Raw genomic sequence first — 15,000 nt, forward strand, 5'->3', positions numbered from 1 at the left:
CACACAGACACACACACAGACAGACACACACACACACACACACACACAGACACACACACACACACACACACACACACAGAGACACAGAGACACACACACACACACACACACACACAGACACACACACACACACGTAGCACGAATAAACGACGCCACAGGTCGAGTTCCGTCAGTTCTTGAAATAAAGTGAGATTTTCAGAATGTTTAGAAATGGATCAAGATTTTCTATGTTTTATTTTTGTTTTCAGGTTGAGTTGTTTTCTCCCAAACGGAATCATTTTGTGTGTTGAATAGTTTGACCAAACGTCCGTTTTTCCCTGGACATGTCTGTATTTTGCGTCATGTCCGGGTTTTTTTAATAAAGTGATGCAAATGTCCGGGTTTTCAGTATCGTTCATTAAACTGAGCGTCTCTCGTCTGTGACTCAGAAGGAGCGAGACACAAACAGTGGGTCTGAAACACACCGAAGCACAAATGTGGATTTAACAACGACTTGGACAAGAAATTCTTTTTTTTCCAGGATTTCCATGAGCGTGGGAACTTGTATAAAGTGTTTAACTGTTTTTAAACTTTCTGTGAAAATTTGAGGTTATTTCAACAAGAACTGACAATTCTTGACCTGTGAAGTGTCAGATTTTTTTGAGATACTCTGCATTTTAAATCTAAAGCACCTCCTGCGTGAGACTCGACATAAAACTATTCAGGATTTTATTTATTTTTTAGTATCGACCTTCTCAAGTGAGCGTCTTGTTTTGTTCAGTCGACTGTTTCTCCTTCTGCCTGTTCGATGTTTAACCGTGACTCGTGTTCTGTCTCTGTCTTCAGGTGATCATGATCACCACGCCCACCATCATGTACCTGGGCTTCGCCATGCACAAAATCGCCCGCATGGACGACGACGACTACAAGCCCAACGCGAGGAAGAGGATGCCGATGGTGAGCAGAGGAGCCAACCGCGACTACGAAGAGGCCGAGGACAACGGCGAAGAGGACCCCATGATCCTGGAGGAGATCGAACCCGAGAAGGAGGTCAAGGAGAAGCCCAACAAGAAGGTCAGAGGACTTTTAACTCTAACGGGGGGGGGCGGCACGGGGGCAACACGTGAACACATGCATGTGGGTCACGTGATCACTTTGACCAATCAGAGCGAGAGGAGCAGAGTGTAGCCAGCGCGAACGATTATAAATCTCTTTTTAAGACGACTGAAGGATTTTGAGCTGAGGAAAAAGTTTATGATCTAAAAATGGGTAAAAATCGCCACAAAATCCGACATTTTTGAAAGTTGTAGATCCTGGTCAGTCGAACACGAGACGTTTGATCAGACTGTGAAAAATCTTGTCTCGGCCCATGGGATTTTTTTCCCGCAGTAAAACCAGTGAGTGACACGACGACTCGAGGCAGAAACAAACGTCAAAACTGTATCCGGTGATTTGAATAGATCCATGAACATGACGGATGCTTCGCTGGTGTCCACGCTCCTCACGGGAAGTGAGCGAAGGCGACGTTCAGCTCGATCTTCCAGTTAACGATTTTAAACTGTAAATTTATGAAGCTGCTGAAAACACTGGACATTTACACGTTTTGGACAATAAATTTAGTGAGAATTTTCCCCGCTGTGGCAGGATCAGATTGGTCAAAAATAGACACTTGGGACATTTCTTCAAATCAGTGGTTTTGTGTAAATCTACAAGGACACGGGGACGCGGGGACACGGGGACTAGTGTTATAACTTTTTTACAACCTCTATATCCTGTATCATATTTAGATGAACTGTTGCTCGTAATGAAAGGACCTGACCTTCAGTTGGTCAGATTGAGTCTGGGGAACTTTTTCCACAAATATGAAGTTTTGATAAAACCTCCAACAACCAGAATAAAACAGAAGGTTCATATCTGTTCAGTTGTTAAATGGTAAATGGTCACATTTTTCTATAGAGCTTTTCCACCTTCACGGCTCAAAGTGCTTTACAACAAGGAACCACTCACACAATCACTCACCCATTCACACACATTCACACACCAGTGTACACAGACACTGTGGGTAAGTGTCTTGCCCAAAGACACAACGACAGTATTCATCTGTGGGAGCTGGAATCACACCAGCAACCTGTGGGTCAGTGGATCTGCCCACTCAACCTGTGATGTTTTTTCTTATGTTGAGATTGGATTTGAACCGCCAACCTGTAGATCAGTGGGCGATGCTCAACCAGCTGAGCTACTGCCGCCTCAAATCAAATAACCAAAGGCAATTTTCTCTTTAATCACACAGGAACAAAACACATGATCAGGATAAAGATCAGATCAAAGTCCAAACATGATGATTCAGTGTTTGCGACGATGAATCGACTGGTTTAGAAAGTGAAACTGCAGTTTATTATGATGCAGAACAACTTATTATTGATCTGTTTTCAGTCACATTGACTTGTCATGGTCCTTGTAAGAACTTCGCTCGGTTTCACATTTCATTTCATCGTCTCTAATGTTGATTTAATATTTTTTTGTTTCAGGGGAACTTTTTAAAAAAGTGTTAAATGGAGTTTGGTTTCTTCAGTTATACCAAAAAGTTCATCCAGTCATGATGCAGGACTTTGATTTCTCTTGTTCCAGCATGACGGGCGGCGGAGGATAAAGCGTGACGGGCTCATGCGCGTGTACGTGTGCCACCTGTTGGCGCGCGGCGTCTTCGAGTCGTCCTTCCTGTTCGGGCAGTACATCCTGTACGGCCTGGAGGTGGCGCCGTCGTACGTGTGCACGCGCTCGCCGTGTCCGCACACGGTGGACTGCTTCGTGTCTCGTCCCACGGAGAAGACGATCTTCCTGCTCATCATGTACGCCGTGAGCGCCCTCTGCCTGCTCTTCACGCTCCTGGAGATCCTGCACCTCGGCTTCAGCGGCGTCAGAGACTGTCTGTGCTCGCCGAGGCCACGCCCACAACGCCACGACGCCGCCCAGCGCCCCTCCCTCTGCCACCAGCCGTCCGCCCCGCCCGGATACAACACCGCCACCAAGAAGGGCGGGGCCGGGAAGATGGCCTTCAGGTGAGATGTTTTTACCAGCCGGAGCTTTAAACGACTGAGCTCCACAAACGTTCAGACGAGTCACCAGAGACTTGAACATCTGCGAAAGTAAAAGTGACTGATGTAAATGTTACACGACCCGTCTTTAATCGACCTTTTTCACACGTGTCTGAAGTTTCCCGCTGTAGGTTTGTGGAACTTCTGGTTAATGGTTGAAAAAAAAGATCTAGACCCACTTTAACCGGTTCATGTCGTCTTAGTCGATTAAAGGACGTCTGCTTTATTCAGAACAGAGTTTTTAAGATTATCTGCACTAATTTGGTAATACAGGGGACGGCTTTCGTGATGGACAGTGTGTCAAATCCCTCGAGGTCCAGAAGGTTCAAAATAATTTAACTCTGATCAATAATTTGTACAAAGTCTCAGAAAATCCAGTGTTAAATGTTTGTTTTCTGATGGACGTTCACCATCTGCTCGTCTTCATCCACATGTTCCACAGTTTTAAACTTGTCCATCTCCACAACAAATGTCTGAACCACCAGGTGAAAGTTACACGTCCAAACTGTGGAGAAGCGAGCAGAAGAAGCTCATGTAACAAACGCAGGATTTTCACAAACGATAAACTCAAAAGATGAATCAACATTCTGAGTAAAGCGAGAAACTCCATGAAACAAAATGAGTCAAACTCCAGAAAAGTTACACGAGAGTTTCTGTAAAACTCTTTAATCTAGTTCCAGAGGCGTTTCTAAAACTGAGTCTTTTTTTTTTTTTCCAGAGATAACCTGGTGGACTCGGGCCGTGAGTCTTTTGGAGACGAGTCTTCAGGTCGGGAGCTGGAGCGTTTGAGGAGACACCTGAAGCTGGCGCAGCAGCATCTGGACCTGGCCTACGCCAACGAGGAGCCGAGCCCCACGCGCAGCAGCAGCCCCGAGTCCAACACCACCGCCGTCGAACAGAACCGCCTCAACTACGCCCAGGAGAAGCAGACGGCCAACACCGACAAGAGTAAGAAACACCGACATAAACCCACGAACCAACACCGACAAGAGTAAGAAACACCGACATAAACCCACGAACCAACACCGACAAGAGTAAGAAACACCGACATGAACCCACGAACCAACACCGACAAGAGTAAGAAACACCGACATAAACCCACGAACCAACACCGACAAGAGTAAGAAACACCGACATAAACCCACGAACCAACACCGACAAGAGTAAGAAACACCGACATAAACCCACGAACCAACACCGACAAGAGTAAGAAACACCGACATAAACCCACGAACCAACACCGACAAGAGTAAGAAACACCGACATAAACCCACGAACCAACACCGACAAGAGTAAGAAACACCGACATGAACCCACGAACCAACACCGACAAGAGTAAGAAACACCGACATGAACCCACGAACCAACACCGACGAGAGTAAGAAACACCGACATAAACCCACGAACCAACACCGACAAGAGTAAGAAACACCGACATAAACCCACGAACCAACACCGACGAGAGTAAGAAACACCGACATAAACCCACGAACCAACACCGACAAGAGTAAGAAACACCGACATAAACCCACGAACCAACACCGACAAGAGTAAGAAACACCGACATAAACCCACGAACCAACACCGACAAGAGTAAGAAACACCGACATAAACCCACGAACCAACACCGACATAAACCCACGAACCAACACTGACGAGAGTGAGGAACAGTGACATGACTTGTGTGAAGTTGGTCCCGTCAAGCTCCAGTCCGTGTGTCATTTGTTCATTCGTTTTTCAAAATAAAACCGAAAATAAGATGAGAAGTTTTCTTTGTCTCCAAAACCAAAATGTAAAAACTGATGATTCGGGGTTTTTTTTTTTTCAGTTTTCGATTTTGTGTTTAAATGAAGAATGGAAAAACCGATAACGGCCGTTTCCCGTTTACGTGACGTCTGGACTTGGTGCAAAAGTTCGGCATCACAGTCACAAAAGTCACGGAAACGGGAAACTGCCGTTATCCGTTTTTCTATTCTTCATTTAAACACAAAACTGAAAAAACGAATCGTTATTGTTTTTTTTCATTTTGGTTTTGGAGACAAATAATGAAGAAAACTGTTTTTCAATATAAAACCAAAAATAAGAAAATGAAAAAAACAAATGCTACAGATTAAACTCACACCTGCACAAACTTTGTCATTTGTGCTTCGATTCTGCTTCTTAAAATCTGAAGTTTAATTTTTGGCCGATGATTCAAAATGTGAAACGGCAGAAAATTAAACCAAACGTTTTTCATTTGTGTGACTTTATTTCTAAAATTGATGATATTTCCGCTCAAAACCAGTGAAGAGAAACGACCCGAGCCTGTGGAAAAGTCTCAGTCTTTAAGTCGCTTTTGATTCATTTAAAAAAAACTTTCCCAGAGCCTCGGGTCGTTTCTTCAGTTTTGTTGAGTTTTGTTGAAGTCGCTGCGTCGGCTGAACAGAAATGACCTCCACAACTTCCACAGAAAATGATTTGAGAAATAAACTCACACAAATTAGTCACAGTTCAAAAGAAATACAAATGTTTCGTATAATTTTCTGTTGTTTTTAACATTTTGAGTCATTGGTCCAGAATAAAACTGAAATTCTGGTTGTTAATAACTTTTTTATTTTTTAATACTATTTACCTGTTGGTGTCTAAAAAAATAAATAAATAAAATAAATAAAACTGGAGGATTTTCAGATGTCCAATACTCCACTGTAACAGAAACCGTACACATGTTTGTGTTCAGGGAGTGCGCCCCCTGCAGGCAGATCTGACCTGGACAAACTGAGAAATGTATTAGAACTTTTTGTCCTTTTCCAACAAGTTTAACTGAACAGGAAACTTCTTCATCCAGTTTAATTCTATAAACAGTTTTTTGTCTCAAGGTCTTGTTCCAGAACGACACCAGGATTTAACTCATTAAAACTGCTTTTTTTTCTGATCTTTCATGTTTATTCAAGGTGACACAAAATATTTGACATTTTTAAAAGTGATGATCTTAAATGTCCAGGTGTTGCTCAGTGACGTTGACGTCGTCTTTGGGACTGAACGGATCAACCTGAAAACACAACAAAAATCAAACTTTAACTATAAACGGGGTCTCACTCTTTTTAAAAACTGACATTTCCAAACTTTTCCATGACTTTCCAGCACCTACATGTGTAGAATTGATCAGAGTTTTGGGGCTAAATCTGAAACTTTAACTCTTTCCTCTCACCTTCTGGTTTGGATTATAGTTTTTGTGCATTTATCGTCTTTTAAACAAAAGAGTCAGAACAGACTCATGACCTGAACAGAAAACTGGAGACAAGGGAAAGACTAAAATTCCAGGATTTCCAGGAGCGTGGGAACCCTGGATAAAGTCTTGATCAGTTTCTGAACAGTCTGTGAAAACTTTTATTTCAATGAGAATTTCCAAAATTATTGGCAGTGTATAATTTTTGGGACGCTGTAGTTTCTCATTGACTCTGACTCTGTTTTATTTAGATCAGACATGTCCAAACTACGGCCCAGGGGCCAAATGCGGCCCTCAGACAGATTTTTCTTGGCCATCAGGCTTCCAGGAGAATTGGCCCAAATGACTTTGCATCAATTAAAAATTTACTTTTTTTGCAAGTTTTTTTGAAAATCGACCTTGATGAAGTTAATGTTTAATATTTAGTGTTTGGTTTTAAGGATCTTGGATGAGAAAAGGACTGAATCATTCTAACGTGTTAAACTTGCACATATTTCAGTGATTCTCTGTTCTGAGCGTCTGTGGCCCTCGATCGTCGCTCTGCTTCGTCTGGGTTTAGATTTGGCCCTTGATGAAAAAAGTTTGGACTCCTCTGATTTTAGATCTTTTTATTCTCCTGTTTGAGGCGTCGTCGTTCTGATCGACCACAGGGGGCGCCACGGTTTGTTTGAAAACTAACTCTGGTCATGTGTCCGCAGGTCTGCACGCGTAGCCCCGCCTCCTTCGCCGTTTAAGACTTTTGGATCAGACAGAGTTCCCCTCGTCTGCCCCAAGGCCCCGCAGGACCCACAGGACCCACAGGACCCCGGTTTGGAGCAGGCATCTCTCAGGGCAGCTAAAACCTCTCAAAACCTGAAGGACTGGAAGGAGGAGGAGGAGGACTTTGTTTTTGTGTTTTTTGTTTTTTAAATGAAGCTGTAGATTTAAACGGAGGTACTGAAGCGTCCGCGGTTCTGTCCACACTGAAGACACACGTGTCCACACGGAGACATTCTGTCAAATCTCGTTTTACGCCGTCCACACCAACACGACTTACGGTTTAAGTTTCTCTGTTCCGCGTCGTTTACATTTTGTGACGCTGTGTTTGATCAGAATTGGGCTTAAAGCTGCGCTGCGTAACATGACGGGTCAGATCTGTGGAGAGGCGTCCCTGCTCGCTGAAGGATTTACATTTTGGAGCAGCGAGCGCCTCGAACGAACGTGAGAGGATCTGTTAATGTCGTACGACTCGATTAGCAGAACCTCCACCAGGAAAGTTTCACAGTGCAGCTTTAAACGATTAATTTCTTCGTTTGTTCAGTCATGATCACGTTTATTTAGAAATCAGAGCAAAAAATCCAGTGAAAAGAGTTTACAGACGCACGGCGACTTCACGAAGCTCGAACGACCAAAACCAAGAGACAGAGTAAAGACGACTCTGAGTCGTGGTCGTCGTCGTCCGTCGTCGTCCGTCGTCGTCGTCGTGGTCATGATCCGTTCAGATCCGGTGTGTGTGTTTTGTGTCTCGGTGCGGACGCCGCGTCTGGAGTTTAAACTGTAGAATGAAGCCTTTTTTGTGCAACATAAACCTGGACGAAGCTTGAAAAACTTTGACTGAAAAGAAACGCTTTAATTTAGTTTCATCTCATTTTGTACGACTTTTTTTACTTTTGTACTTTTGATACTTTTGTACTTTTTATACTGTAAGTTTTTCTACGTGTTTTTAATAAACTTTTAGCAAATGTTCAAACTTGAGTCATTTCTGTTTCTGTTTTTTGGTTCAGATGCTGAAGAGTTTTTCCTTTACCACAAACGGAGCAGAAGTTTAGTTTTAGTTTGTCACATGTTTGAGTCTTTGTCTAAATCTTAAAATGCTCTTAAACTACCACCTTGTGATGTCATGAAGTGATAGTTTAAGTGAACAGCTCCTTTTTTCAATCCACTTTATTTCTACGTCACATTTTAGAAACATGAGATTCTGCCACAGACGAACACAAAAGAAAAGATCATAACTAAACTCAGTGTTAAAACGCATAATGATAAAAGTTAATAAATTAATATAAAATGTAATTAAATATAAATTAAATGGAAAAATAAAGAATGCATAAAGCTAAAAATAAATTAATTTAAATGATAAAATGTAAAAAATAAAATGGGACAGGAAAATGCATAAAGTTAAAAATTTATTAAAATCAAATTAAATCAAGTTAAAAATGATAAAATTCAATTGTTAAACTACAGAGACCAACATGAGTCACATTTTCTTTGTTTTGATAAAATACAGAAAATCTGCTTAAAAAGGACAAAAAATGTCAGTTTGTCTCTTTACTGTTGCAGGATCAAACTGGTCCAAAACAGAGACTCTGGGACATTTCTTGTCTAAAATTGGGACAAATCAGTGTTTTTGTGTAAATGGACAGAGACACAGGGTCTGGACTCTGTCTGCAGATGGTTTTATGGTTTTGTGATTCGACTGTTTCTTGTGGATTGTGCTGCTGCTCGTTGGTCTTGTTTCTCTGAATCTCAACGGAAACTCGAGGTTAAATAAATAAAGAGACATATTTTTATTTTACATTTTAGATTTATTGATCCACAAGAGAAATGATTTGGACACAGACTCTCACAGCACAATATATATATAATATAACAAAGAGAAAATTCTAAATAAGTTGCAAAAACCACCAGGCGTCCAGGAAGCAAGAATCTACGACTCCCTAAAGACGAACTTTTAACGTTTCCTTTTATTTTATTTTATTAGTTAATTTAGAAGATTGAGAGTGAGAACAGAATTTCATTTTTGATGTGTACATGTGGATTGTTTAAACAAATTAAAAGTGTTTTCTTGTGTTTTTATTAGTCTCGGGAGTTTGGGCCTGTGCGTCACACGGTTGCTATGGGAACAGTTACAAAACTCTATATGACGGACTCCTTCCGGCAGGCGGCGCTGTGTCCGGGTCATAGTTTTTATTTTTTAAGTTATTTATTTTTATTATTAGTGAGTTTTTACTTTTATTAGTATATTTTAATCGTATATTTATTTTTATTTGTTATTTATTTATTTTATTTCTAAAGTTTTTATTGTAGTTCTGTGTTCCGGCCTCACGGCAGCGTCGTTTCCCTGGAGACGCGCTGACGCTACGCGATGACGAGCGACGCAGTCCTCACGCATGCGCGGAGCTCTTGGCAACCATGGCGGATTGACATAGCAACGCTCCGCTTCTCCACAGACCTGCTCCTCACACCGCGGCTCCTCACACACCGCGGCTCCTCACACACCGCGGCTCCTCACACACCGCGGCTCCTCACACACCGCGGCTCTCGGCTCCTCTCCCCGCGGCTCTCGGCTCCTCTCCCCGGGCTCCTGGGGCCTGTCTCCCCGCCGCCCGGAGCCTGTCCCTCGGCCTGTGCGTCATGGACCCCGCGGTGGTGAAGCGGACCCAGGAGAGTCTCGGGAAGGTGATCAAGAAACCACAGCTCAGCGAGAAATACCTGAACAAACCGCCGTTCCGCTTCCTCCACGACATCTTCACCGAGGTAAACATCACCAAACATCTACAAAACATCTACAAAAACATCTACAAACATCTACAAACATCTACAAAAACATCTACAAAACATCTACAAAACATCTACAAACATCTACAAAAACATCTACAAAAACATCTACAAAAACATCTACAAAACATCTACAAAACATCACAAAACATCTACAAAACATCTACAAAAACATCACAAAACATCTACAAAACATCTACAAAACATCTACAAAAACATCTACAAAAACATCTACAAAACATCTACAAAACATCTACAAAACATCTACAAAACATCTACAAAACATCTACAAAACATCTACAAAACATCTACAAAAACATCTACAAAAACATCTAAAACATCTCTACAAAACATCTATCACAAAACATCTACAAAACATCTAAAACATCTACAAACATCTACAAAACATCTAAAACATCTAAAACATCTACAAACATCTACAAAAACATCTACAAAAACATCTACAAAACATCTACAAACAACATCACAAAACACTACAAAAACATCTACAAAACATCTACAAAAACATCTACAAAAACATCTACAAAACATCTACAAAAACATCTACAAAAACATCTACAAAACATCTACAAAACATCTACAAAAACATCTACAAAAACATCTACAAAACATCTACAAAAACATCTACAAAACATCTACAAAACATCTACAAAACATCTACAAAAATCTACAAAACATCTACAAAACATCTATGATCATCTACAAATATTTACAAAAAATCTACAAACATATGACAAAAACATGAGAAAAATGTGAGAAAACTAGAGCCCAATTTTATCGGCCGATATGGGCACCTAGAAATATATTGGTGATCTGCTGATATGTTTGCTGATCTGGGCGGATCTTTCCCGTGGGCAGGTTCTACGTGGTTCTAAATCTCAGACTCTCTACATTCTGTTGATTTAATCCAATTTACAGATAAATGTCCAAATATGTGACTCCGCATCAGTGTTTATCTGTGGAGTCATTTGTCTGTGTGTCTGTGTGTGTGTGTGTGTGTCGTACTGTCCCTGAACACACACAGAGTCACGTCACACACACATGTGTGTGTTTGTTTACACTCACACACACATCCAAACACTGACATTATTTTCTTTTTACAGACAATCGGTTTGAGTCTGGATTAAAAGGACATTTATTAGTTCAGACTTGTGATGTGGGAGGAGCCTGTGTGATGTGGGAGGAGCCTGTGTGATGTGGGAGGAGCCTGTGTGAGGCTGAGTGTTGAAATATGTCGACTTTGAAACTAGTTTTGGTTAGTGATGATCTGTTGTGTGTCTCACACATAAACAGACTGTTTGGTCTGTTGTAAAGTGACATTGTTCGTATATTTGTTTCTGCAGCTGCATTGATGTAAATGAGCTGTGAACAGAGGTGTGAATGATCAACATTTACACATATATTTAATTTCCACGCCGCGCAGCTGAAGACTAACAACAGTAGTTTTTTTACTCTCTAATAGTGATGAGTCGGTCACAAATGAAACGGCTCTTAGATCCGGCTCTTTGAAGAGAACAACGGGAGCCGTGTTTTCTCTTTCTCTCACTTTTTTTCTCTTCACGTCGTGTTCAGACTCGTGTTAGTTTGACAGTGACTGAAAACGAAACTTTTACAAATCTGCGTGTGCAGAGGAGAGAAAAACTTACATATTTGTCTGTAATTCAGCATAAAATAAATAAACCAGGACAAATGTTGGGCTCGAGAGACGGAGAGAGACAGAGACCGAGTCCAGACACTCAGTCCTGGTTCAGTCCTGGTTTAGTCCTTCTTGCAACAAAACAACCTGAAGAGCCGCTTGGGAGCCGAAAGAGCCGTCTGCTTTTAATGAGCCGAGCCAAAAGAGCCGCTTCTCTAAAAAGAACTGAATCCCCATCATCACTAGTGTCTAGAATGTGATGTGAAAATGTCATTAGTTCTACCTTCTGTCTGTAAATATGATGTAAAGATGCAGAAGAACAATAAATGTTTCCTAAATAAACCCAATTTAAAATCCACCAGAGCCAAACCCAAGTTTTTTAAACAATTCAAGATTTACAGTGAATTTTTTCATCACTAAATATATCAGCGATTATATCCAGATTATATCGGTCGGGCCTTGGACAAAACCTGTGGCACTCGCACAAAATATAAAACACAACAACAACAATAACAAAAGAACAATCAATACATAAAAAGAAGCAACATATGTTCTGTTCCCTTATAGCTTTTGTTTCCTGTTTATTCATATTTTTTTACGTTATACAAGGATATTCTCTACATGTGCGTCACGTGTGATTGTGATTTTACACTGTGGGTAAATCTGATCTTCACAAAAGTCGACCGCTCGTTCTGACCACACGGACCTGAAAACCTCCTGCACTCAGGTCACCAGACGCTTACTGCACTTTTCCAGATGATTTTAAAACTTTTTTTTTTTTTTTTACCACGTTTGCTGATGTGTCCTTCGCGTCTTCATGGTAACCGCTGAACATTCCGCCATAGACGCACATGTACAACTCCCCCGGCGTCTCTCGTATTTTTGTCCTGAAGGTTTCTGGTGTTTTTCAGGTGATCAGGTCGACTGGGTTCATGAAGGGACTTTACTCTGAGAGCGAGATGAACCCCGAGAACATCAAGGTCTGGACCAGGACTGGACCAGGACCGGACCAGGACCGGACCAGGACTAGACCGGGACCAGACCAGGACCGGACCAGGACTAAACCAGGACTAGATCAGGACTGGACCAGGACTAAACCAGGACTGAACCAGGACTAGACCAGGACTAAACCAAGACTGGACCAGGACTAGACCAGGACTAAACCAGGACTAAACCAGGACTAGATCAGGACTGGACCAGGACTAAACCAGGACTGGACCAGGACTAGACCAGGACTAAACCAAGACTGAACCAGGACTAAACCAGGACTAGACCAGGACTAAACCAAGACTGGACCAGGACTAAACCAGGACTAGATCAGGACCGGACCAGGACTAGACCGGGACCAGACCGGGACTAAAACAGGACTAGACCAGGACTGGACCAGGACTAGATCAGGACTGGACCGGGACTGAACCAGGACTGAACCAGGACTGAACCAGGACTAGACCAGGACTAGACCAAGATTGAACCAGGACTAGACCAGGACTGAACCAGGACTAGACCAGGACTGAACCAGGACTAGACCAGGACTGAACCAGGACTAGACCAGGACTAGACCAGGATTGAACCAGGACTGAACCAAGACCAGACCAGGTCTGGAGCAGGTCTGCAGACTCTCCCTGCTGAGCTCGTGTCTTGTGGTTCAGGAGAAGGACCTGAAGATGTCGTTCCTGCAGAAGGCCATAGACGTGGTGGTCCTGGTGACAGGTGAGCCCCTGTCAGTGAAACCCGCCCGGATCGTGGCCGGACACGAGCCGGAGAAAACCAACGAGCTGCTCCAGGCCATCGCCCGCTGCTGCCTGGGCAAGGTACGGCTCACCCACCCATGGCTCACCCACCTACGGCTCACCCACCTACGGCTCACCCACCCACCCACCCACCCACGGCTCACCCACCCACACCCACCCACCCACGGCTCACCCACCCACGGCTCACCCACCCACCCACGGCTCACCCACCCACCCACGCTCACCCACGCCCACGGCTCACCCACCCACGGCTCACCCACCCACGACTCACTCACCCACGGCTCACCACCCACCACGGACTTCACCCACGGCCACTCACCCACGCTCACCCACCCACTCACACCCACCCACGACTCACCCACGGCTCACCCACCCACGGCTCACCCACCCACCCACGGCTCACACCACCCACCCACGGCTCACCCACCCACCCACGACTCACCCACGGCTCACCCACCTACGGCTCACCCACCCACGGCTCACCCACCCACAACCTCCACAGACTCACTTGAATATTAATTATGCAAATGTGAATATTAATGAGACAAACGTGAATAATAATGAAGTTAAAGTGAATAATAATGAAGTTAAAGTGAATATTAATGAGGTAAACGTGAATATTAACGAGCTGTTGGCGCCGGCGTGTTCGTCAGCGCTCCAGTGAAGACGCCGTGAGGAGCGTCCTGTCAGGAGACAAACCGGGAAGCAGCTCCACACCCTCGGACAGAGTAGACGCGTCCAGACCAGAGGTGAGGAGGACGAGGTATAATACTCCCCACACAGGTATAATACTCCCCACTAACCCCCTGGTGTGTTTTTCAGGGGAGGAGCAGGAAAACGAAGACGGAGGAACCCAGAGACAAACAGAAGAACGGAGAACCTGAGCAACGACAGAGAGGACAGAAAGACAGAGAGAGAGAGAAGAGGGAGAAGACAGAGGAGAGAGAGAAGAAGAAGGAGAAAGAGAAGAAGGAGGAGAGAGAGAAGAAGGAGGAGAGAGAGAAGAAGGAGGAGAGAGAGAAGAAGGAGGAGAGAGAGAGGAGCAAAGAGAAAGCTCGCTCCACCGACAGAGAGAGGGAGAAAGAGAGAGAGACTCACAGAAAAGAGGAGAGAGAACGAGAGAGAGACAAACACAGAGAGAAGGAGAAGGAGAGAGAGAGAGAGAGAGAGAGAGAGCGCAGGAGGAGAGAGAGAGACCAGGACAGAACCAGGTCCAAACCTCGAGAAGAAGATCCTCAGACTCAGGTAAAAAACTCCAGCAAAAACATCTGAAGACCAAATCTGGAGGAACTTCAGGTTCATGTTTATGTGTGTGTGTGTGTGTGTGTGTGTGTGTGTGTGTGTGTGTGTGTGTGTGTGTGTGTGTTGTGTGTGTGTGTGTGTGTGTGTGTGTGTGTGTGTGTGTGTGTGTGTGTGTGTGTGTGTGTGTTGTGTGTGTGTGTGTGTGTGTGTGTGTGTGTGTGTGTGTGTGTGTGTGTGTGTGTGTGTGTGTGTGTGTGTGTGTGTGTGTGTGTGTGTGTGTGTGTGTGTGTGTGTGTGTGTGTGTGTGTGTGTGTGTGTGTGTGTGTGTGTGTGTGTGTGTGTGTGTGTGTGTTGTGTGTGTGTGTGTGTGTGTGTGTGTGTGTGTGTGTGTGTGTGTGTGTGTGTGTGTGTGTGTGTGTGTGTTGTGTGTGTGTGTGTGTGTGTGTGTGTGTGTGTGTGTGTGTGTGTGTGTGTGTGTGTGTGTGTGTGTGTGTGTGTGTGTGTGTGTGTGTGTGTGTGTGTTGTGTGTGTGTGTGT

At 43.7% G+C, this 15,000-nt stretch overlaps 2 protein-coding genes across 2 annotated transcripts in view; both read left to right on the top strand.

The window, feature by feature from the left end:
* Nucleotides 1–8,008, top strand: part of LOC110170941 (gap junction gamma-1 protein-like) — a 16,368-nt gene extending 8,360 nt beyond the window's left edge. The window contains exons 3-6 of the mRNA XM_055162957.1: nt 826–1,053; nt 2,608–3,038; nt 3,793–4,022; nt 6,978–8,008. Coding sequence (XP_055018932.1) covers nt 826–1,053; nt 2,608–3,038; nt 3,793–4,022; nt 6,978–6,991 — 903 coding nt within the window. The 3' untranslated portion in view covers nt 6,992–8,008. The remainder of the gene's footprint in view (nt 1–825; nt 1,054–2,607; nt 3,039–3,792; nt 4,023–6,977) is intronic.
* A 1,432-nt stretch (nt 8,009–9,440) lies between these two features.
* traf3ip1 (TNF receptor-associated factor 3 interacting protein 1) overlaps nt 9,441–15,000 on the top strand; it is a 19,933-nt gene continuing 14,373 nt past the window's right edge. The window contains exons 1-5 of the mRNA XM_055150531.1: nt 9,441–9,792; nt 12,382–12,450; nt 13,120–13,281; nt 13,875–13,970; nt 14,044–14,466. Of these exons, the coding sequence (XP_055006506.1) occupies nt 9,670–9,792; nt 12,382–12,450; nt 13,120–13,281; nt 13,875–13,970; nt 14,044–14,466 (873 nt within the window). The 5' untranslated portion in view covers nt 9,441–9,669. The remainder of the gene's footprint in view (nt 9,793–12,381; nt 12,451–13,119; nt 13,282–13,874; nt 13,971–14,043; nt 14,467–15,000) is intronic.

Source organism: Boleophthalmus pectinirostris, unplaced genomic scaffold, assembly GCF_026225935.1.
Source record: "Boleophthalmus pectinirostris isolate CB_2022bp ecotype Guang Dong unplaced genomic scaffold, ASM2622593v1 HiC_scaffold_1, whole genome shotgun sequence".
NCBI classification, from domain to species: domain Eukaryota; kingdom Metazoa; phylum Chordata; class Actinopteri; order Gobiiformes; family Gobiidae; genus Boleophthalmus; species Boleophthalmus pectinirostris.